We start from the raw sequence: 27,652 nt of genomic DNA, 5'->3' as shown, positions 1-27,652 counted from the left end.
TTCTTGAAGGAAAAAACCTCTGTGACTGTCTTTGTGCACACTTTAACCTGATTCAGTTTTCTTACTTGTCAAAATGCACCATGGGTAAAAAAAAAAACCCCAAAACAAAACAATCTTTGAAATAGTAATGAAGGAGAATCCTCAGCAAAGATGAATTAAACAAGTTTTATTTTGATCAAATTTTACTTTAAGTAAAACACATCTTTATTTGATGACATTAAAATCATCAAATAAAGACAGTTTTGATGGAGCTCCTGACCCAGCCCAAGCTCTCTATGAAGACGAGGAAAAACTCCCCAGGGGGCCAGATCGATGGGAAGAAACCTCGGGAAAGCCCATTCAAAGAGAGATCCCCTTTCCTGGGATGGCTGGGGGGGGGGGTTACAGGAACTCCAAAACAAGCTAAATTTTTATTTACTTTTTAAGATTGAGCCATTCTATCTATTCCTGTCCAACAGAAAAAAGAAAGGAAGTTACTACAATGTATCATACATATATGATAAGGTGTGAATTGTGCGTTTGTGTGTGTTATCTTAGCCAAGGGTGAAGCTGGAGCTCCTCCAGTGTTGGGCGCTTCTCCGGGACTGTAGTTAAACATGCGTCCAAGAAAATGCGGCATTCTTGAAAGAAAGAAAAGATCAAAAAGATGAAGATGATAGTTCTAGTGATCCAAGGCATCAGTGAATCTGGAAGTGTGAAGTTTTCTTACCTGTGGACAGACGCTTTTTGATGCTCAGTTTCTTTGTGAGGAACCTCTCTGTATTAAAGTCCCGTGCATGAAGCGCTTCATACAACACCACTCCCATTTGCCACACCGTGGTGGGTCCACACCTGTAGCAGCTCCTCCTGTACCACTCGGGAGGGGTGTGAAGAGGTGTGCCTAACAAACAGACCCAATACTTGGGTTGCAGTCACGTGGTTCTGATGACGTGCGGAGGCAGCGCGATTTTTGAGTGGAGGGCGGAAGTAAACATGGAGGACACTGTGGAGAGTCAGGAGAGCAGCTATTGTGCAACTTTAGACCCCGTTTCTCGGGAGAGATATAAACAGATAGTTAAAAAATATATCGGACGTGATCCGTATTCTTTGAAAATGTCCGAATACACCACAGAAGTAAAGGATTTGCCTACTATCGACGCTGTGGATATCACCAACTACTTGGTCCTCCAGACTTCTTACTACACTAGGGAGCAAATGAAAGCTTTCAAGAGTCTGGAGGCGTACAATTTTTTTGTCAGCGGGTGGGTCCACAACCTTGGAACAAAACGTCTCCGTGATGGATACAGTTTGGTGTTTGCAAGGGTGAGTGTTTGTTCTTATATTGCTTTATCTTAAACACGCTAACAGTTAGCGTTAGCGGCTTTAACGTCAACAAACATGCCAAATCCTTAGGACTTCGTTAGAGTGACAGTTGTTTGTTTCAAGGTAAACCATTCTCAGAGGTCTAACGAGACACCTCTGAAGACTTGGGTAATTGCAAAGGAGGATGGAGAAGTGATTGCAGCCCATTGCAATTGTATGGCAGGGTTAGTAGCCTAATTAAGTAGGATGTTATTGCAATGAGAACACACACATACACACACACACACACACATATACGCATAGGGCACTGCTAGCATTTTGCAGGTGTACTTCAGTAGTAGTGGGGAGAGAGTGTTTTCTTTTAGCTAAGAATTCATCAGCTAAGAATTTGTGTGATTGCCTTAGATCCCTCATGACACTCAGATGCATTTTTCAGATAGAGGGTAGAACTATTCAGTCATGTCATCACCTAGATAATGATTTCTCTATAGGCTGTTGAGAAAGAGTTAATGAATAAACATGTTACTTCAAATAAAGTGCCATTGCACATTAGTATTAGTAAGCTATGCATCATCAAAATGTACTGTAAATATTGCATTTCATGTTAAAAAGATTATGTGCTCTATTTCCAGACTATCAGAATCATGCTCGCACGTTGGAGCTGTTCTTTTTGCAGTTGAAGCTGGGGTGAAAATGAGAGCGACATGCACATCAGAGCAGTGCAAGTGGCTGATGCCATCTCATGTTAAAAAGGTAAGCCAAAAAGCAAAATGTAGGATAAAGAATGTTATATTGGGACTTCATGTGACAGTAGGATAAAATATCTTCCCCTATACTGCTACCTTGTCGTGGTGGGGAAGCTTGAGTGCCTCAATGACCCTGTAGGCTATACCGGCGGGGGCTTCAAGCTCCTGGTAGATCTAATCAAGCCGGGCATATATAGCGTTTTGGAAAAGAGCTTTTTAAATTTTAATGATCTTCTTTGGCTTAATTTTTCCAGATTCCTGCTTGCCCAGTAACTCTGATTGACTTCTCTTCAGCAAAGTCAAAAAAACGAAAGCTTGAGTGTTCCATTGATGGCTGCACAAGTACACAAAAGGTTGGGAAATCACTTCCATGCCCAAGAGTGCAGAGAGATTCAGAGACATACTGTAGGTTTTTTGAGAGTTTAAGCAAAAACTGTCCAAGGAGTGCAGCACTGATGTCTAGGGAACCTTACCACAAAGAATTTGTCCCCCAGTCTAGCATGCTTCCTAAAACTGTGCCTGAGTACAGAACACCAGAGACACTGCAGCTCCCCCCCAAAGACCTTGAAGAGCTATGCCTGGACTTCCAGCTTGAAGAGCTCACCCTGTCCCAAGTCCAGGCTGTAGAGAGGGCGACTCGAAGTCAGAGTGCAAGCAGTATTTGGTTTAGGCAAAGAGCTGGACGCGTAACTGCCTCTAAGCTGAAACAAGTTCTTAAGACCAACCCCCAGCAACCATCAAAGAGCTTGATCAAGGCCATATGCTATCCAGAGGCATATAGGTTCACCACAGCTGCTACAAGGTATTTAGGGTTTGATGTAGGGTAAGGCAGAGTTAAGATTTGGGGTATGAAACTGTCCATAACTGTAACTAAAAAAGTGTTATGAAGATGGAGGTTAGTTATAGGCTTATACGGCTAGGGTTATACAGGGTAAGAACTAAGTATAGTTTAGGGTAATGGCATATTGTATAATACATCACTTTACTGTTTTACACATCCAATACTAAGTAATAATTTCCTTTTCATGTTTGGCATGTGTACTGTTTATAGTTATGGATGCAAACATGAAGCACAAGCCAGAGGAGCATATGAGAAGCTTATGAGCCAGGAGCATGCAGGCTTCTCATGTATGGACAGCGGTCTCTGGCTGAACCCCAAGTGGCCATACATGGGGTCCACCCCTGATGGGATAGTCACTTGTGACTGTCATGGAACTGGCATCTGCGAGATTAAGGTATTGACTCTGTTGTAGTCAAGGCCATAGGTGTGACATCTTTCCATAAGAATCAGTGAACTGAGTAAAAATGCAGGAAATACCTTTTCTAATTTCTAATCTATTGTTCAATTAAGATAAGATGAGGCTTTATTGTCTGTCTCAAATAGACATTTGTTTTGGGCAATGAGAGATTATGATAACACAGACCACACCCATCATCTTTGCTTCTTCACTGTTTCATCAGATAAATCTTGATTGTTGTTCTCATCACTGTGATTTTAGTGCCCACACTCTCAGAGAGATGCGGTCAACCTGCGCATGCGTGCTGGGGAGAAGGGCTTCTGCCTCATCAGTGACGGGGATAATGTCACACTGGACCCAACTCATGACTACTATTACCAAATTCAGGCACAGCTTCACATTGCAAATGCAGAGTACTATGACTTTGTTGTGTGGAACCGCAATGACATATTTGTTGAAAGGATTTTGCCTGACCTTGAGTTTTGGGATGATGCGATTCCTAAAGTTGAGTGTTTTTTTAGAAACAGTATACTCCCAGAAATACTGGGACAGCAAGTTACAAACATACATGTGTAATGTGATAAAAGGACGACAACATAATGACATTTTGAATATTGTTATGACCTGATGGTAGTCATTATGAGTTCTGGCTATTGTATTTGCTCTGACGTAGCATTAGAGCACAGATTGTCATTTAATTTTATTGTACATTTAATTGTGTCATTTAAGTGTTGTGTAACACTACACAATGATTAAATGCTATTGAGGCAGCATAATAATACATTGGTGGTTTATTTACAAGATTAGACTTTTAAACAAATAAACAAAATAGATTGCAATCCATCTCACAGTATAATACTGTACAAACTGCCAGCACAATATGACAGTTGGAGAAAAATATTTCATTTGAAAACATTTACAGACTAATCAGGAGTCAGGACTTAGGTACTACTATTACTCTACCCTGTTCTACTTATCACCAGAGCCAAGCAGCAGATACTGGACACTACTCTTCCTCTCCACCCCCGTCTGTGAGCCGTGACAGTGACAAGACATTTAATTTTTTTTAACTGATTGATTACCACCCACCCCCCTTACTCCAGTGGGACAACAGACTCGGAGAGATTTGATAAGGCACAACAAATTACCCCAATCTTGTCGATCAATGCATGTGTCTCACCTGGCTTTGTGGACATGTTCTCTATTGGCATAGCCCTGCTCTGCAGAATTTGATATTTCCTCCTGACTAAACCTATGACTCGCTCAACATGGATACGCAAATTGGCTATTTTCCTTGTCTCTGCCACTTCATAGGCTGACAGCTGTTTTCTCCCTTTAGTGAATGCCGGTGTCTGTAGTGAAGCACAGTAAAACCCCACATTATCGCCAATATTGAACCCACGATCTGCAAGGACAATATCTCCAGGTAACAAGTTCTTTAGGAGGCCACTCTCTATTGTGATCTGCTTATCGCTAATTCTCCCTCCCCAGGCAGAAGATATGTAAGTGACGTAGCCTTGGGGGGCAACACCAATCAAAAATTTTACAGTGTGATGGTGCTTGTAGTTGGACCAAGTTTGAGCTTGTGCAAGAAGATTAGATGGTCTCTCAATAAAGACTTCAAAGCAATCAACAATCACAGCCACTTTACATCCAAATGCCTGTCTGAAACTCAGTGGCATCGTAGCTTGAAGAACATGTCGCTCTGGCCACTCAATTAGGAACTCTAACCTTTTATGAAGTATGTCAATTACTTTATGCCAAACTCTAGAAGCAGTGGACAGAGAAATATTGAACCTGAAAGCTAAATCTTTCAGGGGCAGATTTAGTCTCAGCCTCAGCAAAACTAGTATGAATTGTTCAAATTTGGACAACAAAGACATAGGTCCCGAGGTGATATAGGGCTCGCACAGTTCAAAAATCTGAATTAAAACTAAGAAGTTGGGGAGCCCTGTGTAGAACTTTGTCTTGTCTTCATTTTTTTCAAAAGCCTCCTGGCTGAACTGTGTGTCCAGAGCCTTGCTCCGAAGATCAACCAGCTCTGCTGTGTTCTGTCTCAAAACATCCTCCATCTTCTCGATGTCATCCATCGTCAGCTCTGTCTGGCATCCAGCATCCGCACAGCCTGCAATATAACAGTGGGGGAGCATAATCAGCATAATAGAGGCAACCTCAATTTTTACTCATTTTCACTGTAGGAGTTTTTTAGTGGGCTATTAGAATCTGGTGTAATGTGTTTAATTCACTATGTTAATTTAATGTAATTATTTTTTTTAATCAACAAAAAAACATGTTGCGTCTAAACAAAAAATATATTTATATGTTTCTCACCACAGAAACCTTACATTACGGATATCTTTACTTATCTGTGAAAGGAGACTGTCTGGAATCTGGCAATATAAGAACCACAGCAGTGTACAAAAACCTGTGGTGTGTGCCTGACGGTAATAAGTGCCACTTTTTCTTTTTTTCTGAATAAAATGGTATGGATTTACTCTGTGATTAAAAAATCACAAACATGTAATATGTAACTTGGACCATAATCATTACAGATAATGGCATCTTTTTCTCTTTGACATGATTCTTGTTTGTTTTACATCTCAGCACAATATCTTACCTGGATAAGTGAATGTCTCATTCACACTGAAGTCTTCTGGTTGTGGATTCTCAGCTGGAAGCTGCAGTTCGGGGTTCTCCACTGTCACTAGGCTCAAATCCGGGCTCTCAGCCGTCTGTTGCATATCCAAAATCGCCTCTGCACATCGATGCTGTTCTGCCTTAAGCTTCATTCTTTTATCTCGTTTGAGAACTGATTCCGATCTGGGTTTTCGTTCGTAGCCGAGGTTGACCGTCGGAGCCCAGTCCTCCGACTCTTCGTCATCCAAAGCACTTGGGCAGCCTATAGTCCCAATCAAGTCAATATTAGACTACTAACTTAAAAGCACTAAGTAAACGAGAATTTAACGACAACATAATGCTAATAAGTTCGTTTGCAAACATAACATTACCTCTGACGAAGTGGTCGCTGCAGACACGGGCATTGGCAGACTCTGCTCCTCCCGACTGTAAACGTAAATTTAAAATCCATTTTTTCCTACGTTTTTCGGTTAGAATTTTCCATTTTTCTCCTCTTCGTTGGGCTATTTTTGGTACCCTAAAATACCGTTTATCAGTTTCTCGGGTCGACCTACTGGAGCATCCGTAAACACAACAGGACAAAGGCATTTTGCGTACTGTCTGTCTGTGATTTTGCGCTGATCTTTTTCACTTCCGCCCTCCAGTCAAATTTCGCGCTTTACGTCGACGTCACGTCTACGTCAAATGAAACCCAGCTATTACAATTTCTTCTAAAACAAAAGACACAAATTGTTACATCTGTGAAAAGCAGGAGCAGAATATGTTACCATAGAAGATGCGATACAGAGATCGCTGCTTAAGAAAGCAGCTCAGTCCAAAGTCAATGATGCGAACACGAGGCACATCTGAGCCGGTCTCAATCAGAATGTTTTCTCCCTTGATGTCCCGATGAAAGATGCGTTTATCCTCAAGTTCCTTTACAGCATCAACTAGTTGCTTCAGAATGACCTGAAAAAGATGAAAAACACAATAATGAGTTAATGCTTTTCTGCCTTGATTGAATGCTGTACAGTCTAAGGTTCTCCCAGTCAACCTACCTTGGCCTTGTCTTCTGTTAAAGTTCTTCCATTTTCTGCTTTGTAGTTTTGCAGGTCCACAGCGGGGACAGGTCTCTCCAGCACCAGGATCAGCTCTTTGCCAAGGTCGAACCACTCCAGCAAGGACACAGGTGCTGATATTCCCACTGACCCTTCTGCTTCACCTGCAAGTTTAACCATAATGGCCACTTCCACTGAGAGCTTCTTCCCGCTTTCATCCTGAAATATTACAACAAAGTGGATGATGAGGAACGCCGCATTCAATCCAGTAATGTAAAACTGATTCAAGTGTTGGACGCTTACCGCCACTTTGCAGTAGACTTTATTTTTGGGAATGTGTTTGATGGCAACCTAAAAGACACAGAGCATTGGTGAGCATTTCCTCAGTATGACATAATGAAAGGTGGAAACACAGCAGACGTCTCAGTTTACAATATTATCCATTATCTGCGTTACTGCCTGTCTTACTACCATCATCTGAACACTTACTGGAAAACGATCTTCTATCCGGTAGCCAGAAAACACTGCTCCGCAGCCTCCTTCTCCGAGCTGGTGCTCCTCCACATATCTGGCTTGGAATTCACCTGAACAGACAAAACAGCAAATCTTATTTTATTACAGCTGTGACACAAATTACTCTCCTCTGTAGCATAAATGTTCCTTTTGCCCTTCCGCTGAATATAAAACCCAAGCTGCTTGCTACTTACGTTTTTGGTCTGCCACTGATTTTTTGTCCTGGTCCACATTCCTTTTTTTTTTCTTGGGTGACTCTCTGTTGTCTCCCGTGGCCTTTCTTTTGCCATTTTTTGCGCACACCTGTTTGTTGTTCAAGTCTGGAGATGTGGAAAACACCAAAAGCACATCAGCTCACTGGATGATAGACACAAACACTAAACACCAATATCTTAAACCTAGCAACCACACTTAATCTACCCCCTTATTCAACTAATTAGCCTACCTTTACCAGAGTCCAACGAGGAGGATGCTTGCTCCTTGTCACCGCTCATATGATCAAGCAGTTTAGCCCTCTTTGCTTTCTTTGTTGTGCCCTCTCCATCTTGCACAACCTTGCGCTTTACTCCTTTGACCACATCTGAGCTGGTGGAAGGACCAGCCTGCTCAGCGACCCTCCTCCTTTTTATTGGGGTCTTCTTTTCAGGACTGGCCTTTCTTTTAGCAGTCCTGCTCTTACAATCTATAAACGACAACAACACAGTGGTGAAAAAGAGTCCCCGACATCAGGACTGGAAGCATTTTGATGGCAAAGAATTTGAAATTGCTTTTGCTTAAATTATTACAAGTTTATTCTTGGGATAAAAAAACTGACCAGTGCGAATTGATACTAGGTTTACTAAGTCTTAGATCTTGATGACACTTGTTGGTCTGTTTTTACTGTTGAGTCCAAGAGTAAACTTATTACATTATTTTACCAAAAGACCGGTAACCTTTCTTTGATTAGACATCTTGTATTAAAGCTATTTTCAATCAAACATATGATTCAATTGCTCTAAAAATGATTCACACAGTGTCAACATTTCTAGGATTTGTATTTTACCAGGATTTTATTTTATTATTTTACTTACCTTGATCTCCTGAATCTTTCTTATCGGCTGGAGTGGTAATTTTTCTTGTTTCCTTTTTCATTGTAATTTCGGAGAACTTTTAAAATTGAAAATGTAAACCGTAGTGAGTTAATATTGAGTTAATATTCCTTCAAATGTGCGCCCTTCAAATGCTTGACTTTTCTAACTGAATTCTGTAAGTGAGCTTTATAAGTAAACTCTGGAAACTACAGCAACACAACATAGAATCTTGCCTTTCAGTGACTTCACTGACTGCCAGTAGTTCAAAGTAGTTTACAGAAAAACACTCTGGCAGACAAAGCCATAATATTTCATATAATTCAATCATTTCATATCAATTAAACAGTTTCTTTCATTATCTTTCATCGTTTGTATAAAGACCTCATGTATGGATGACAGTATGAAGATTTGTGGTTGACCACACACTAATAAACACAGTGTCAGCTACATTGTCATCTGATTTAAAGTATTTATTATTGTACATTTAACTGTCATGGTACGGAGTCTGTGACCCAGTGTTTTGTGTTTGTTAATTTATATTCATTGATTATTCTTATGTATGTTTTTGGTTCTCTTTATTGTTTTCTTCTTGTGTTATATTCTTAGGCTTTAGGTTTCTGTTACTTTGCCTTACCCCTGTGTCCCACGTGTCACGTCTAGTCATTCTTGTTTCCATGTTCCCCAATTTCTCCCCAGTTAGTCATGTCTCTGTGTCAACTCTGTGTCTTTGTAAAAGTCTCTTGTTTGCTGTTTTACTTTGATAGTCTTGTGTGCTATGTTAGTGTTTTCATGTCTGTGAAGGTTCTCAGTCATCCAGGTCATCGTAGTCTAAGGAGTTTGGAAAGAAAGAAGTCTCTTTCTAAGCTCCTTAGACTATGTTAGTGTTTTCAGTTTTCCTTCCCCATGGTCTTGTTGTTTGTGATTTCTCGCAGCTGTGCTCTCATCCTGTGTCTTATTCCCTCATTTATCCCTCTGTGTATTTAAGCCCATTGCCTTCCTCTGTTTGCTGTTGGGTTGTCTGTGTATCATCCATGACATTTCCCATGTTCCAGGTTATCATTTGTTGTGTTCCATGTCTCAGATCTTTAGTTTCTTTATACTTGCTTCTAGTTGCCTCCCTGTTTAGTCTTTGTTAGTTTAGTCTTTGTATTCCTGCATTTTTGTTTGTTGTTTTGTGCTGCCTCAATAAAAGGCATATTTTCAGTTTAAGTCCTCGTCAGCCTCTGCATTTGGGTCCTATCTCTCTTCACTCCACACATCTGCCAGAGCAGCCATGACATTAACTTTCTTATTATATCAAACGACAGACCAATGAAAGATAAAGGGATAAAAACAGAGTGTGTGTACTATCAAATATAACAAGTTTTTATAAAGGACAACAAATGATGTTTTGTCACAAGCTCCCAGTAAAGGTTTCTGTTAAGTATAAAAAACAGTTGTTCATCTCTTGTGTTAGGTGCTGTTTTTATGCTCGAATGATTCACAGGTCAGTGTTAAGTGGCTTAACTGATGTGAAAGATCAGGAACCCACAGAGTGTGTGCGTGACTATCTGGTTTCTTTTATTTAGAGCACAGAAATGTCCCTTTTTGGTCTAGAACCATGGTCTTTTCCTGGCAGCCAGCTTTCCAGATTATTCCACACTCTAGTGATGGGATTTCTGGCTCTTTTTAGAGAACCGACTTTTTCGGCTCAGCTCACTAAAAAGAGCCGGCTCTTTCGGCTCGCACATGGCTCTTTAGGTTGTTTTGTTTGCTTTAATTAATTTATTATTAACAACAATATAAAATTATGCACAAAATGAATTACTAATGTAAAAAAAGTGGTTTTATTTATATATGTTTATATATAAATATATGCGGTGGCCCCTAGATTCAAAGCACGTACAAACTACAAAACACATTTCTAGCGTTAACTGAACTTCCAAAGCAGAGCTACTAGATCACTTAAATTACACAGTTGAAAGCATGTGTGTATTGTTTGTGTATTTATACACATGCACTCATATATATTCAAATAATTAAAAAAATGTTCATTTACCTGTTACTACCACACACCAAATCCGGTCGCTGGTACTTGCTGGCTTGTGTAGCCAGTAGGTAACAAAAGCTCAACACTGCGCCCAGCATCCTGGAGCACTTCTGTTGTCTTTTGTACGTGTTTTGGAGTTTTTTACGTGCTTCTGAGTTTTTACTTCTGTTGGTGTTTGTACGTGCTTCGGGGTTTGTATGTGCTTCAGAGTTCAGACGTGTTTTGAAGTTTGTACGTGCTTTGTCTCTAGGGGTAACGTAAATATACTTTTATTTATTCACTCCACATAAAATTTAATAAATAAATCATAAAACACAAAAAACAACTATTCACATTTCAAATTTTAACTATTTAAAATTTCAGCTTTTTTCTTTTAAACAAATTTAAAGTGAAACAACATAAAACACTGCAAACCACAACACAATTAAATATAAATTAAAATATGAAAACAAAAAGAACATGCACATTCTCTGTCATATGGGCCTGCATGAATAAACTTTCTGAATCCTTTATCATTCACAACTGAAAATAGTTGTGGATGATTACTATACTTCTCTAATGTGGCGTTGTTGTCCCTGGCTCTTTCCCTCCTGCTCTGTTCCTGTGCTACTGCCAGTGTAACTACTGCCCCTCTCTTCCCAGCGCAAGCACAAGGCTCGCATGCTGAGTTAAGCGGAAAAAAGTGCGAGAGAGAGGGTGAGAGAAAGAAAAAAACCCCCCACGGCTCGCGATAAGGAGCCGCCTCGCGTCTTTCACATCAAAGATTGGCTCTAAGAGCCATTTCGTTTTTGTATTATATGATTTATTTATTACTTTTTATGTGGAGTGAATAAATAAAAGTATATTTACGGTGGCCCCTAGAGACAAAGCACGTACAAACTCCAAAACACGTAAAAACTCCAAAACACGTAAAATCTCTGAAGCACGTACAAACTCCAAAACACGTAAAAACTCCAAAACACGTAATAACTCAGAAACACATAAAAACTCAAAACACGTACAAAATACAACAGAAGTGCTCCAGGATGCTAGGCGCAGCGTTGAGCTTTGTTACCTAGTGGCTACACAAGCCAGCAAGTACCAACGACCGGATTTGGTGTGTGGTAGTAACAGGTAAATGAACATTTTTTTTAAAATTATTTGAATATATATGAGTGCTTGTGTATAAATACACAAACAATACACACATGCTTTCAACTGTGTAATTTAAGTGATCTAGGTAGCTATTTTGGAAGTTCAGTTAAAGCTAGAAATGTGTTTTGGAGTTTGTACATGTTTTGGAGTTTGTACGTGCTTTGTCTCTAGGGGCCACCGCATATATTTCTATATAAGCATATATAAATAAAACCACTTCTTTTTTTTACATTAGTAATTCCTTTTGTGCATAATTTTATATTATTGTTAATAATATATTAATTAACCCTTGTGCTCCCCTTTGAGGCAGCTCCGGAGCTGCCTCAAAGGAGAATACAACACACAGACGCTTCTGAGTTTTATTTTATTTTATTTGAAATTACACTCACGATACAACTGAGGCAATCTGGAAGGCCATACCTTTTAGGGACATGCGCAATAGGGAGGGTGCGTTTTTAAAATGCCCCCCCTCCCTTTTTGATTACAATATCAACAAACTGTCCGTGTTTCAGGTGCTCGGTGCTGTACAGCGCCTTCGGTGGCTGTGAATACATCAGGAGACGTTGAATGGAAGGAATGAAATGTGGCGTGAGGAGTCTTTTCCTGATGCTGTAATAATGTGTTCAGCGTAAAAGTCATCCTCCAAGTATCACAGCAGGATGGAACGGACACACGCGCAGGCTCTGAGTTGGGAAACACAAGAATCTTTATTACAGCACACCAGGTGATCTATTTACAGAGGTGAGGGGGAAGTCGGGCTCCGGGGGTCCACACACAAAGGGAAAAGACGCTGAAAGTCCACACGCACTCCGTCCACTCCTCACGCTCCTCTCCACACTCCACAGAAAACACGATGACGTACTCCACTCCTCGTACACTCAATCACTCAGGAAACACAGGGGTTGGTCCAGGGAATGCAGGTCGGCAACGGTCCAGCGACGAGAAACACAGAGCTGCCGTCTTATAAAGGAGCTGGAACACTCGTAACGAGCCACAGGTGCGTGATGGCGACCAGGTGCGTGGAAGCCCACAGGTGAGCTCCGCCCTGGCAGAGGGAGGAGGGAAAGAGAGGAAGTGTCACGGCGAGCGAGATGAGCCGTGTGGAAAATAAAGGAGGATCCAAACGCAGGCACCTGTAAAGGTGTGATGGTGGTTTATTAAACACAAAATAAAAATGGACAAAAGGCGAACCGAACAAAGACTAAACTATACTGGGAACAAACTGAGTACAGAACACAAACCTGAACATGAACGAGAGCGAGCGGAAACAGATGGCGGTTGACAGCAGGGAAACACACAGATGAAGCAGGGTGGATACAGAGACAGACCAGCAACTACAAACACAGAAGACATGACTTAAATACACTCAGAGAATCACAGGGAGATTACACACAGGTGGGAGACACAGCTGGGAGTCATTAACGAGACGAGAGGTAAAGCTGAACACACTCACATGAGACGCAGACCTTCACAATAAAACAGGAACAAGAAACCATCACAATAAGACGCAGACTCGACATTGAGAGACAGACAGAAAATGACACATGGAACTAGACATATACTAAGCAGACACAACCGAAGAACAAATCCTAAACACAAACAGAAACATGAAACTCTAATAATAAACATCATAATCATCATCATTAACACAACAAGAGAACAAGAAAACAATCCCTGATGCAAAATTAAACCAAAACATAATAAACTCAAAATACTGGGTGGAAACTGACCCAGAACCGTCACAGTACCCCCCCTCGAAGGGCTGGCTCCCGACAGCCCTAAACAGAAAACAGAACAACAAAACCGAGCACCAGACCAGGGCGGGCGGAGGGGGTCCAGGAAGGAGGGTCCGAAACAAAAAACAAGGAGCACAAGAGTCCAGATTAAACCAAAAACAGGACAACACAAAACAAGACTATTCATGAGGCCACAGTAAAGTCTGGGGGTCGACCTGGAGGTCGACAACACAAGAGCCAAAACAGATCAGGGGGCCAACCGTGCACACGGCAACGGGCAAACAGCTCCGCGGGCCGACTGTGCACACGGCAACGACGGCGATGGGCAAACAGTTCCGGGGGCCGACCGTGCACACGGCGGCGACGGGCAAACAGTTCAGGAGGCCGACCGTGCACACGGCAACGGCGGCGGCGCAGGCAAAACCAATCAGGAGGCCGACCACTTGGAAGGCAGTGGCGGCCACTGAGCAGGCCCGGAGGTCGGCCGCGATGCCAGCGTCGGCGATGAACTCTTTCCGGAGGCCGTCCCCGAAGGCCATGATGCCAACTTAGAGGCCTGGAAAACGGCCAGCAGAGGCGAAGCGGAACAGGTCGAGCTGGCTCTGACGGCGGTGTGGCAACCGCAGGACCAGACGAGGCAGGACCAGACGAGGCAGGACCAGACGAGGCAGGACCAGACGAAGACGAGGCAGGACCAGACGAAGGCGAGGCAGGACCAGATGAAGACACGGAGGCTGGACCAGGCGTGGATGAAGACACGGAGGCTGGACCGGGCGTGGATGAAGACACGGAGGCTGGACTGGGCGTGGATGAAGGCTGGACCATATATACTAAACAATCTTGAGCCCACATAAAATATATGCCCATATTAACTTAACATAAACCGTATGGGGCCCACATAGACATTTTTCAGGGTCTGACTTGCATTTGCCCATGTGCGACCCATATAGTTTGACCAGGTGGACCCCACCTGTGTCATCAGTGCTAAAAATATATATTGATTACCTCACTTTGCCCCATATGGGGCCCACATAGACATGTTTTCAGGGTCTGACTTGTATTTGCCCATGTCTCACCCATATAGTTTGACCAGGTGTTCCCCACCTGTGTCATCGATACTAAAACATATATTGATTACCTCACTTTGCCCCACCTGGGGCACACAACAACAGCCTATCCTTAAATGACTGTGTTTGCCCATGTCTATCCCAGGTGGAAAACCCAAGTGGGTCCTACACGTGTTTCCCATTTTGGACCAAGTTAAGTGTTTCCCATGTTTGACCCAGCTAGGACCTACTAAAAGTGCCCACTTGGGATTGCCCATATGGGTTTAATGTGAAAAACCCAAGTAGGCCCCATACAAAAAGCCCAGTTTGAGCCCATGCCCACATGGTACCCATCCAGCCCGAGCAAAAACCAGGTGGGGCCCATATATACATGTTGGCTGGGTTTCTTTGGGGTTACATTCTTTTCCAAAGAGGTTCCTGCTTTATCTACAGCCTGAGTGTCATCACGATCTTTCTTGTCTACTGGAGTATTGGGCATGACAATTGTTTTTTCGGTTTTTCGTATTAAACTGAATTCCATTTAAAGATGTTAAATTGAATAACCTTGACATTATTGGTATTTTGGATATTAGTGATAAGTCTGGCACCAGGGCAATCTTCTGCTGTGCTGTGCAAGTTGGCTGTTGTTTCCTGTGAAATATGAGCTGGCATTTCCGTGTTGCGGTCAACTGTGTTAGAGGTCTGTGCAAGTTCAGGAGCTGTCTGTGTCTGCTTTAAGGCCACTGTTGTTGTGCTAGTGACAGCAGTGTCCTGGCAAAACCTCAGTTCTGCACCTGCTGACAGTGAGCATAGGGCAATGACATTATCTACAAAATTACATAGCCTTCCTATGGTGGCATTTTCGGCGTAATCAGACCGCAACTGTTGCCACTGCTCCTCATGTGTAACATTATTTAGCAATTCCTCTAGCAGTGGCCTAACATCATTTGCAGGAGTGGAATGACTCCTGACATTGTCTGGATTGCTCCTAGCTGTGTTGTTGTCCATTTTGCTTCAATATCTATTTGTTTGCTGTTAATGTCTTCTCTAAGCTAGCGTTAGAAATTCCGAGTTACAAAGGGGTATTTAAAGGTTCGGTTTTAACTTAAATCCTTTGAAATGTATGACGTCTTTGAAGCCTTTGATCTAAGCCCCGCCCACTTCGAGGAAAAAAAAGAATGCGCTCGGAGAGTGTGGTTTGTTTGTCTCCGCCCTAAACTTCATCACAGCCTCCCATAATAATAACTTTAGTAATGGTAGCAGTTAAAATATTGTCTGGTTTCATTTAGCATTTATTCATAGTTGTTTCGTTTATCGTTGATTGTTGATCTATTACAGTCGACCAGGTGACAACAATCACGTTGAAAAATCATTTATTTATAGTTGGCCGGAAACTAAAGCTGCTGTCACTTGGACTATTCCGTAGCACCCACCCGAGTAGTCGTCCTCGTCCCTGCACTGCACGTCGATCTCAGGTAAGAATGTATTTATTTAGTCATTGTTTGAATGCTGACTTTGCTTTGTTAGCAAAGGTGCTGTAAAGTTGTTAGCAGTGTGTCAGCTTGGTGACCTGCCACAGAGTACCTTTGTGACGTCATTCGCTATGCTCCAGATCGGATGGGGAGTAAACTAAAAACAGTGAATAATACATTTAACAAAAATATTTTTAGAAAATAAACTGTTTTCTTAATTGATGCAAAGATGTCTATTGTCAGTTTTTAAATTCCATAAAGCCTGATGCTTAATATTATAGGGCTATTTTTACGGACATGTTAAATTGTAACATAATGTTTAACAGATAATGGTTTCTGGGTTTTTTTAGATCATACACAATTGTCTTTTTGATTGTTTCATGGTACATGACCTGCCATATCCAATGACACATCTGCTTTCCAGTATCTTTTGCTCGTTTCTTGTCCTCTTCTTTTCTCTTTTTCCTAAACTGAGCACCTGATGGCTTTGAACTTTTCTTGTCCATCTTCCAATGGTTTTAATTTTGCACTCCAGTAGGAACACCCATCCCCCAACCCGAGAATCACCAAAACATAACCTTCGGTAATAGACCTACACCTTAGTTCCCAGATTCGCTTTGTCTAGGGTTTATTTCTGGGATTTCGCAAAACACAGGATTCAAATCATGAATACATAATGAGCTTGGAGTTACAACATTATGAATGAAATGTGATCTATTTGGAAGCAGCAGGGCCCCCTACCCTTACGACAGGTTCTGTGTGAGACTTTAAATCATTAAACTGTAAATTTTAAATTGTTATTGATCCCTTTACCCCTGGTCCTAAGGTCTATATTTATTTTCTTACTCTTCTTATATTTATTGTTTGTTTACTTACACTGCAGTAACTGGAGCCTCGTCATCTCGCCTCTCTATATACTGTACTGTATATAGCAGAGATGACAATAAAGTTTACTTTGACTTCAGCACAGCAGCAAGCAGGCGCACCGAGGGCTCTCGCGCTCACCTTTCAAATAGAATTTTGAAAAAAATATTGATGCAAATTATAAGTCTGTATCATAATGTCTGGTGTTCTAGTGTTTGTTTGTTTGTTTGTTTTTATTTTTGTTTGTTTTATATTGCGAGTTGGTTATTAGATGCTGCTCCAGCCAGCAGTGAATCCGCCCTCTCCTCCCTGTGCCGCAAGCAGCAGGCGCACCTCGCAAACGGAGGGCGCCCCTAGGCCCTACTCCCAGCAAATGGCCGTAAGAACACCGATCGATTTTTTTTCACCGATCTTTTCCAGTGGATACTGGTGGATGAATAAGCGGGTGGAGCCGACTGGCACGATGAGAGTCGTGGATCACCTGGTGGTGCAGCACTGGGGGCCGCCAGTTCGCCACTTTTATGGGCATTTTCACCGTGATGTACGTGGTTGCGTAGGGCTGGAGGTGCCTCTTCTATCTGCACAAAAAACATTACGAGTGAGTCTCCCTGCACCACACACACACGCACCTCCATACCTATCAAAACACGGAGAAGGGCGAGTACAAGCACTAGTGACCTACATTTGGTTATGCTCTGCAGAAAGATAATGCAGCATGGTGCCACAGTAGACCCGGTGGTACTTGGGGATCCTGCAAACGCATCAAAATAGATGAAGGCATACATATACGGATGCATGCAGAAATGAACGCATTAATATGTTGCCTGTGCTTGATGCCAGAGGCTGAAGATTTCTATAAAAAGAGACAGAGACTTGAGTTTATTCACCCAGACAAAAGTATTGTGTATATATTTATTATATATTGTGTATATATTTGTGTATATATTTATTTATATTTAGATTTCTTCATACATTCTTATATAGTTCTATATTGTGTATTGTGTATTTTGTTGTACAGTTATTTTATTTTCAACTTTAATTTATATATTTATCTTTATCTTATTCTTCCCAGTTAAATTTACCCTTCATTCTAATTTGTGTTGTACAGTTATTTCATTTTTAACCTTAATTTATATTTTATTCCTTCCTAGTTAAATTTACCCTTTTTAATTTTTCATATTTATTTCCTATCTTATTCATAGCCTTTTCCTTTTTTGTTCTCTTTAGGTCACGAGCAGTTGTCCAAGCATTTCACTACATATCGTACTGTGTATGACTGTGTACGTGACAAATAAAATTTGAATTTGAATTTGATTTGAAGTAAATAAAGCAGCGAACCAGTCACGTGGTGTGGATGATCAGTCAGTGTATCCATCAGCACAGAAGGCTGTCAGCCATGTTAAGGAGAGGAGGAAATGGTCTGAATATATCTGCATCCTTTATTCTACTTATTTTATTTGACTCCCCACAAAAAGCATGCTAAATGTTAGTGTAATGAAACAGGAAAAGAAAGAAACACTTTGAGAACTCTAAAGAATAACAAGTTTACCTAAAGAACAACAACAACAAAAAAAAACAACAACAGTATTTTAGGTCTTTATGAATCAGCTTGCCTACATGTAAAAAAAAAAAATTCTGACCGTTTCAGTGTAGAAATGCTGGTACTTCCTCTCCACACCAGGAGCATCACCTACCTTAAATCAAAGGAAAAATTAAACAAGGTCTCAGCTGTGTGTTTTAAATCGTGTGTGTAGCTGTCATCTTGTTTGAGTGTATCTGGAGGTCCTTTTCTTCTTGTTTGTTTTGTGTTCAGCTGTGCAGAGTCCCAGTCTGGATGTGGACACTTCATCTTTCTTCACAGAGCTCAGTCTGGCGCAGGTAGGAATGCTCAAATACAAGCCAACACAAAATGTTGTGCTCACCAGAACGCAAAAGGGACACTGAATTGCTCCCAGGCCTCTGAAACAAGAGCTTCACAGTTCGGCTGTATGCTTTTCTTAAAGGCTGAAGAGAATTGTCTGTGAAGGTTCTCAGTCATCCAGGTCATCGTAGTCAAAGGAGCTTGCAAAGAAAAGCGTCTGGACTTCTTTAAGTTGCTTGAAGACGTTTCACCTCTCATCCGAGAAGCTTCTTCAGTTCTAAGGTCAAATGGTGGAGAGTCCCAGATATAAACCTAGTGGGAGTGATCCCCCACAGAGGGACAAAAGGACCCCCTGATGATCCTCTAATCGCCTGAGCCAAGGTGGGAAACTGGGCGTGGGTCCCAATCAGCCAGAGTTTCGGGTGAGTTGATTGTGAAACCTGGCCCCACCTTATCATGCAAATTCCTGAGGTCAGATGGCCCAGGATGTGAGTGGGCGTTAAGGCGTCTGGGAAGGGATCTCAAAACTGGATTATAGATGGCAGAGAGTTGGTGTCGTAAACCCCCGCCTCTGTTCAAAGATGGTCGCTCACAGTGGACATAGATGGCTTCTTTCACTCCTCTTTCAAACCATCTGTCCTCTCTGTCCAAAATGTGAACATTGGCATCCTCGAAAGAGTGTCCTTTATCCTTAAGATGCAGATGGACTGCTGAGTCTTTTCCTGTGGAGGTGGCTCTTCTGTGTTGTGCCATGCGCTTGTGAAGTGGCTGTTTGGTCTCTCCGATGTAGAGGTCTCTCCACCATTTGACCTTAGAACTGAAGAAGCTTCTCGGATGAGAGGTGAAACGTCTTCAAGCAACTTAAAGAAGTCCAGACGCTTTTCTTTGCAAGCTCCTTTGACGCTGAAGAGAATTATTTAACAGTTCATATACTAGACAGATAACTTAAGTAACATTAAAATGATCACAACGAGCTAATTTAACATGTCAAATTAGAGAACAGGAGTGTCAAATGTAAGGCCTAGTGGACTGAATCAGCCCAGCAAAGATTCTAATCTGACCCACTGGCCAAATTAACTGTATTTTTCACAAGGTTAAAAAAACGTTCCAACTGATAAAGACCTCCCCGCTGGCCATTAGTCCTATAACACAGTAATTGATTAATAGCTGAACATTTTAAAATAACAGCATGAGCTCCCATCAGTGTAGCAGCTGCAGTGGTATTTACAGATTTATCCCCATTTTGCACTTAAATACAGGATGTTTTGTATGTAAACATTATTCCTGTAGTCACTCATTTCAGTTTTTTATTTTTTCCACCCTTCTGTCTGACTCTGTGTCAGCTGCAGTGATGTTGTGTGACCGGTTTCTAATGGAAACAGATCTTTTGTCACAGATTTGATATTTTAGAAAAGCAGACACGTAAAACAGGAAAACAGGTTTACTCTGTCAGAAGAAACCACTTTTGTTTGGCATCATGTTTGTCTTCAGTTTATCTAGTTACATCCTGTCATGCCTAGGTTACAGTTTTAGTTCATGATTTATCAAGCTCCCCATTTGTCTCATCCCTGTGTGAAGTTTTCTGTGTCATATTGTCATGTTAAGTCTTCGTGTGTTTATCTGTCATGATTTATGTCCAAGTTTTCTTTGTCAAGTTCGAGTCATGTCTGGGTTTCGTTATGTTTCCCATTTTATTTTGAAAGAGCCTTGTGTTTTTTGTTCACTGTATTTAGTTTCACGTCCCCTGTCCTGTCATTATGTTAATTGTTGTCAGCTGTTTTCCCTATGTGATTCCGCTTCCCTTGATCATTCCTTATGTGTACTTAATCTGTGTGTTTCCGCTCAGTCAGTGTCAGATCGTCTGTTAACCTCACCACAGTTTTCATAGGTTTGCCTCATTGTTTCACTGTGTCTCCTAGTTTACTCAGTGTTCATAGTTTTTTCACTGCCTTCTGTTAACACAGTGTTCATAGTCTCCTTAGTTTCTCTAGTTTCATGTTTTTCTTTTGCAATCAGCCACAATAAAGGCTCGCTTTATTTTTTGAAACTACGTTTGGTCTCCACCGTGTCTGCATCTGGGTCTACCTCTTTCCTCACACCGGCGCACCCCGCCATGACAGTACGATCTGACTATGTCAGACCCAGCGGAAAGTCTGGACGAGATTGGGGAGGAGCTGCAGCGGATCAGCCGGCTCATGACGCGCATCTGTGGCAGCCATAGGCGCCATCCTCCAGAAGGCGCTGCAGCTCCGGCAGTTTCTCCAGCTTTTTGAGGTGTTCGACTCTTTGGCCCCCACTTAAGGAGGAGCTTTGCACCCGTGCGCTGTTGAACGCCGCCTCAGCACCTACGACTCCGACCCATAAACGGTTGTCGTTGTCGTCGCCGCTGCCTCGCGAGCCGGAGGCAGTCATAGTAGGGACACTGAGGCTCACCGCTGCTCCGCCATCGTCTCACAGTTCGTCTCCGCCACAGTCAAGCTGCACAGCCCAGCGCACCGAGATGGTGGAGGCCACAAATTTCAGCGACGATGAGCAACAGCAGGTATTGCTGGCTTTACGGGAGGATGAGCTCCGTTGGAAGCCCTGGCTCATTCCCGAGGAGGAGCTCTCACCTGTTGCACCGCCTCAGACCAGCCGCTTGCCCTCTCCACCCCGCTCGGACTTTACTTCACCTGCCTCGTTTCTGGCGAGGATGTGGGCAGAAGACGAGGAGATTGCCGCCACGTCACCCTCTTCTTCGGTGGCATCAGCATCCATCGTACCCACTTCCAGAAAGAACTGGCGTCAGCGCCGCTGCCGTCGCACCGCGCTACCCCCGGGGGTGAGTGACTGTGTGTCTCTGTCTCACGATCCATCTATAGAGAAGAGCGAGATTTGCATTGATTCGCCGGGGCTGGAAACTATGACTGAATCGTGTTCTGAGGCTGAAAGTACAGTGTTTAGTAGTTTTGAAAGACCTACTTCGGAAATAATGGATTTCGACCTCTGCTGTGAGCGGCAGCAAGCAGCTTGCACCCAGCTAGAGGAGGAGCTCCTGGGAAAGCCGTGGCTCATCCCCGATTATCAGCACTTGACTGTGTCTTCGTAAGTGAGGGCTCACTTGACTGCGGTCACATTTTTCGGGGAACACGCCTGGAGGTGGTGGAGGAGAAACCCAATTTTATATATATTTATATATATATAAAAAACACCCAGCTCGCCCCTGCGGGCGGTTTATCCTTCAAGCTCAGGTCCTCTACCAGAGGCCTGGGAGCTTGAGGGTCCTGCGCAGTATCTTAGCTGTTCCCAGGACTGCGCTCTTCTGGACAGAGATCTCCGATGTTGTTCCCGGGATCTGCTGGAGCCACTCGCCTAGCTTGGAAGTCACCGCACCTAGTGCTCCGATTACCACGGGGACCACCATTACCTTCACCCTCCACATCCTCTCGAGCTCTTCTCTGAGCCCTTGGTATTTCTCCAGCTTCTCGTGTTCCTTCTTCCTGATATTGCTGTCATTCGGAACCGCTACATCGATCACTACGGCCGTCTTCTTCTGTTTGTCTACCACCACTATGTCCGGTTGGTTAGCCACCACCATTTTGTCCGTCTGTATCTGGAAGTCCCACAGGATCTTAGCTCGGTCATTCTCCACCACCCTTGGGGGCATCTCCCATTTTGACCTCGGGACTTCCAGGTTATACTCGGCACAGATGTTCCTGTACACTATGCCGGCCACTTGGTTATGGCGTTCCATGTATGCCTTGCCTGCTAGCATCTTGCACCCTGCTGTTATGTGCTGGATTGTCTCTGGGGCATCTTTACACAGCCTGCACCTGGGGTCTTGCCTGGTGTGATAGACCCAAGCCTCTATGGATCCTGTACTCAGAGCTTGTTCTTGTGCTGCCATGATTAGTGCCTCTGTGCTGTCTTTCACTCCAGCTTTGTCCAGCCACTGGTAGGATTTCTGGATATCAGCCACCTCCTCTATCTGCCGGTGGTACATACCGTGCAGGGGCCTGTCCTTCCATGATGGTTCCTCGTCTCCCTCCTCTTTCTTGGGTTTCTGCTGCCTGAGGTATTCACTGAGCACTCAGTCAGTTGGGGCCATCTTCCCAATGTATTCTTGGATGTTCTTGTCTCATCTGGACTGTGGTGCTGACACTCACGCAGTCCCCGGCCCCTTCCTTCCGCTTAGCGTACAGCCTCAGGGTGCTGGACTTGGGTGAAACCCTCCATGCATGGTAAAGGAGCTTTCTTGTCTTTATGTCAGTGGCTTCTATCTCTTCCTTTGGCCAGCCCTATTACCTCCAGCAGGGTACCTGATCACGGGCAGGGCGTACGTGTTGATGGCCCCGGATCTTGTTCTTACCCATTCAGCTGACTCCTCAGGACTTGCCTGACCCTCTGCAGGTACTTGGTGGTTGCAGCCTTTCTAGCGGCCTCTTCATGGTTTCCATTCGCCTTGCGGGATCCCCAGTACTTGTGAACTGTCCTCTATGTCTGCAATGTTGCTTCTGGTAAGTTCAATCCCCTCAGTTCTGACTACCTTCCTCTCTTTGTTACCATCCGACTACAACTCTCCAGTCCGAACGACATTCCAATGTCATTGCTGTATAGCCTGGTAGTGTGGATCAGTGAATGGATGTCTCGTTCACTCTTGGCATACAGTTTGATGTCTCCATGTTCAGGAGGTGGCTGACAACTGCTCCGTTCCGTCGTCCGGTATCTGTAGCAGTCTGTGTTAATGATTCCTCATACTGAGGGGGTTAGGCCTATGCAGAACGCAGTGGGGACAGAGCATCTCCTTGGGTAGATCCCGACTTGATGGTGACTTGTTGCTATGGGTTGGAGTTGGCCTCTAGTGTTGTACGCCAATCCCCATTGAGTTCCTGATGAGGCTCTTAGGGTCGCGCATTTGATTCTTGTACAATTCTAGCATTTTACAGTTTCCAGCTGTGGGATTGAGTCATAGGCCTTCTTGTAATCAATCCAGGCAGTGCACAGTTGGTCAGTCTGGTTCTTGCAGTATCGGCTTTGATTGTTTCTGTCTACCAGTAGTGGTATTTTGGCGCCTCTGGTAATTCTTGCCAATTTCCTTTCTGTGTCCCACTCATGTATTGCCCGAACATGCTCAATGGTGACATGTCCGGTGAGTATGCTGGCCATGCAAGAACTGGGACATTCTCAGCTGCCATCTGCCCTGAACAATGTGAACCATGATTCATCCGTGAAGCGCACACCTCTCCAACGTGCCAGACGCCATCGAATGTGAGCATTTGCCCACACAAGTCTGTTACGCGACGAGCTGGAGTCAGGTCAAGACTCCGATGAGGACGACGGACATGCAGTTGAGCGTTCCTGAGACGGTTTCTGACAGTTTGTGCAGAAATTGTTTGGTTGTGCAAACCAATTGTTCCAGCAGCTGTCTGGGTGGCTGGTCTCAGACGATCTTGGAGGTGAACCTGCTGGATGTGGAGGTCCTGGGCTGGTGTGGTTACACGAGGTCTGCGGTTGTGAGGCCGGTTGGATGTGCTGCCATATTCTCTGAAACGCCTGTGGAGACGGCTTATGGTTGAGAAATGAACATTCAATGCACGGGCGACAGATCTGGTTGACATTCCTGCTGTCAGCATGCCAATTGCACGCTCCCTCATTGCTTGTGGCATCTGTGGCATTTTGCTGTGAGACAAAACTGCACATTCCAGGGTGGCCTTTTGTGGGCAGTCTGAGGTACACCTGTGCACTACTCATGATGTCAGATCAGCATCCTGATGTGGCACACCTGTGAGGTGGGATGGATTATCTCAATATAGCAGATGTGCCCACTACCACACATTTGGACTGATTTGTGACCACTGTTTGGGAGGGATGGTTATATTGTGTATCTGGAATGAATTTTAGGTCTCTACGTCCATCCCATGGGAATGGGAGCAGTAACAAAGGTGTTGCGTTTATATTTTTGTTGAGTGTATATACCAGGCTATATATATATATATATATATATATATATATATATATTTATATATATGTGTGTGTGTGTGTGTGTGTGTGTGTGTGTGTGTGTGTGTGTGTGTGTGTGTATATATGTGTGTGTGTGTATATATATATATGTGTGTGTGTGTGTGTGTGTATATATGTGTGTGTGTGTATATATATATATGTGTGTGTGTGTATATGTGTGTGTGTATATATATATTAGGGGTGCAACGATACACAAAATTCACGGTTCGGTTCGGTTCGATACTTTGGTGTCACGGTTCGATATTTTTTCGATACAAAAAAATGTTCATGCCTTTTTAATTTGTCATTTATTAAAATTATAAATATATATTTTAACTCAAAAGTACAGTTTTTAAATTTAACCCTAACCCTTGTGCGTGTTTTTAGTTTGACAGCGAATGCGCACCTGCGGACCACTTATGTGCAGCCCTGGTTATTTAGCTCGTCATATTGCAGCCACAGAAATTCTTTTGTCCATGAAACCATAAAGCTGCACTTTCTTTTTGCCTTATAGTCTGATTTGTCATAACTTCTCCGTTTTGTGGTAAGCTTTTCTTTGGCTGTCACTTCTTCACCCTGACCTGTCTTATTTGGCTCAGCAGAACTAAAATATATATCTGTCTGTGAAGGTTCTCAGTCATCCAGGTCATCGTAGTCAAATATATATCCTGCTGCTTTTACACACGCACTCACATAAGCTCAGCGATTCTCTGCGCGATCAACCTCTCACATGTTTAAGCTTGCTGCAGGAGATTTCACTTGTCATGTTTGCATAGTAAGCTAACAATTAATAAGACGATGTCAGAGGAATTGGTGCGCAAATTATCATCACTCACAGATCAGTGCTGTCGCTCTCTATACACAGTTCGCACGATTGCAAAGTGAAAGCAAAAAAACAAGCGCAAATTCAAACGCGATTTCAATATGTCACATATTGACAGTGGCTCACCGATGCCAATGACATAATTACCCAGCTACATTTCCGAAAGAATGCAAAAGCATTGACATATATTTTTCCTTCCTACAATAGCCCGACGGGCAGGGAAGAGATAGATTTTGGTAGCCCGACTGAAAAAAATCGCTAGCCCCAGGACGTCGGGCTAGCGATATTGCAAGCCCTGTATCTGATTGAGGAATCACTCATCTTTGGAAAAGAGAGTTTATTACAGAGAAATGTCTCTTTCCAAAATAAAAGCTATACTATCCGCTTCTTCTGGGCTATATTCTCAGCAGCATAAGGAGAATCATGTGCTAACAGCTGTCTAAATGACTCGGCTAAAGTTAGTAGCATGCTTGTTTTTTTGTCTTTGCACTAGGATGATGTCGGCGTAAATGTGCAGTCATATTCGTTGTGTTCCCACTAGTGCTTTCAGGTTAATCTCGTTGAAATGACCTTAACGCCACAACATGGCAAATCTCCGTTAACGAGCTACCGCCGATCGCCCTGTGCATGGGGCTAGACGGCCAACACGTTAACGAGCTAACTGCGCTAACACACTAGTTCCCACTAGAGATGGACCGATCCGATATTACGTATCGGTATCGGTCCGATACTGACCTAAATTACTGGATCGGATATCGGAGAAAAATAAAAAATGTAATCCGATCCATTAAATATCACGAAAACGCCTCACAAAACTTGCAACACGCCGTAACTCACCTCAGAACGTTAGCACGTCGGAGCAGTATGCATCACGTGATAGAGCGGCTGTGGCATGCGGGACCTGTTGGTGGTCTGGATAGCATGTGGAGCTTCGCTAGCAACCCGGCATTTCATCTCCGACAAAGTTATCCCGAGAAAGTAAAGCAAGTGTGTAAGTCCATCTCTGAATGTTTGTAAAGGATTCCTGCGTTAAGCTTAACAAGCGACTGCCTCTCCTGCTGCTACTTCAATCATGAAACTGCTTAATGATCAGCTGATCGGCTTTTCTGTCGCGAGTCCGTGTCTCTAGTTTGCTTTTGGCCCACTTTGCACCAGAAAGAGGAAACCAGCGGCTGAACAACAGCAGCACGTTTAAGCTTGATAAGCTGTTGTTAGAATGTATTTAATATTACTTTCTACTCCAGGATCTTTTTCTACGTAGCTGACGCTGGTAACTGTGCAGGGGCGGATCTAGCAAAGTTTAGCCAGGGGGCCGATAGGGCATTAACAGGGAAAAGGGGGCACAAAGACATACTTTTCTTCTTATTCTCATTTAAAATGTCTAGCTTTTAATAAATAATTATCTGACACCCAAAGTTTTTAATTTGATGTAAATGAATAGAAGTCAATTACTGTATATAGTAACTATTAAGTCTAATATATATACCCTAGTAAGCTATAGTACTTTTTACTTTGGGAAGGTACCATCTGTGCAGTCTGCAATTTTGTTGAAGAAAGATTGAATCTATTTAATATTTCTTGAAACAATAATTGATTTCTGTGCATTTTTTTTCACACTGCATCAAATTAAGGTTGATTACGTCGATTAAGCATCATGATGGTGGCGCCGTGAGGGGTGGTTATCCTATTTTTATTTATTTATTTTTTGTTGTTGCTGGGAGTTGGAACCCTATTAGTTAGGTTGCTTAATATTTATGCTAAGTACTCTTTAAAATACCGAGAATAGGGAGGATGGGTGTAGGTTTAAGTTTATTAGATTGATCAGTATTGCTGAACTATGAAATATTTTTTTTTTGCATACAGGTATAACAGAATAGCTTTAGTGTAGTTGTTGTTTTAAACTTGAGTATGAACTTATACAAAATGCAGCAAGATATTTAAAAAAACAGTTTTGTTGATTTAAAAACACTTATATCGGATTCATATCGGTATCAGCAGATATCCAAATTTTATGATATCGGTATCGGTATCGGACATAAAAAAGTGGTATCGTGCCATCTCTAGTTCCCACCCATGTAATTGAGCATTGCATGGCACATCCAACATACTGTTTTACTTTAGTCCATGACTCGCTTACCTTCAGGGTCATACGTCACATGAAAACC

General features: G+C 42.8%; 3 protein-coding genes across 5 annotated transcripts; 1 reads left to right on the top strand and 2 right to left on the bottom strand.

Annotated features, from left to right (window-relative positions):
• Positions 1–378: 378 nt before the first annotated feature.
• LOC113012281 (serine/threonine-protein kinase pim-1-like) lies at positions 379–27,650 on the bottom strand. Of its 3 annotated transcripts, XM_026152384.1 has the most exons (9): positions 8,544–8,854; positions 7,919–8,155; positions 7,668–7,793; positions 7,450–7,544; positions 7,264–7,311; positions 6,961–7,179; positions 6,691–6,871; positions 710–880; positions 379–620 (listed from the first exon to the last, which is right to left on the bottom strand). In XM_026152384.1, exons 1-9 carry the CDS (start codon positions 8,602–8,604, stop codon positions 529–531), a joined length of 1,230 nt encoding a protein of 409 aa, XP_026008169.1. In that variant the 5' UTR covers positions 8,605–8,854; the 3' UTR covers positions 379–528. The 3 variants fall into 3 exon arrangements, with proteins under 3 accessions (XP_026008169.1, XP_026008170.1, XP_026008168.1); XM_026152385.1 differs by lacking the exon at positions 8,544–8,854 and adding an exon at positions 27,625–27,650 and having other exon boundaries at positions 6,961–7,311; XM_026152383.1 differs by having other exon boundaries at positions 6,961–7,311; positions 8,544–8,860.
• Positions 901–3,976, top strand: LOC113012280 (uncharacterized). Its single transcript, XM_026152382.1, has 6 exons — positions 901–1,302; positions 1,426–1,526; positions 1,935–2,055; positions 2,303–2,850; positions 3,100–3,283; positions 3,548–3,976. The coding sequence occupies exons 1-6, from the start codon at positions 925–927 to the stop codon at positions 3,860–3,862; spliced, it is 1,647 nt and encodes a 548-aa protein (XP_026008167.1). The 5' UTR covers positions 901–924; the 3' UTR covers positions 3,863–3,976.
• Positions 4,060–6,108, bottom strand: LOC113012282 (uncharacterized). The gene is made up of 2 exons (XM_026152386.1): positions 5,904–6,108; positions 4,060–5,411 (listed from the first exon to the last, which is right to left on the bottom strand). Exons 1-2 carry the CDS (start codon positions 6,073–6,075, stop codon positions 4,381–4,383), a joined length of 1,203 nt encoding a protein of 400 aa, XP_026008171.1. The 5' UTR covers positions 6,076–6,108; the 3' UTR covers positions 4,060–4,380.
• Positions 27,651–27,652: the final 2 nt, after the last annotated feature.

Source organism: Astatotilapia calliptera, chromosome 19 (assembly GCF_900246225.1).
Source record: "Astatotilapia calliptera chromosome 19, fAstCal1.2, whole genome shotgun sequence".
Lineage (NCBI taxonomy): Eukaryota > Metazoa > Chordata > Actinopteri > Cichliformes > Cichlidae > Astatotilapia > Astatotilapia calliptera.
The sequence above is the reverse complement of the archived record's forward strand: the minus strand, read 5'-3'. Positions and strand labels throughout refer to the sequence as shown.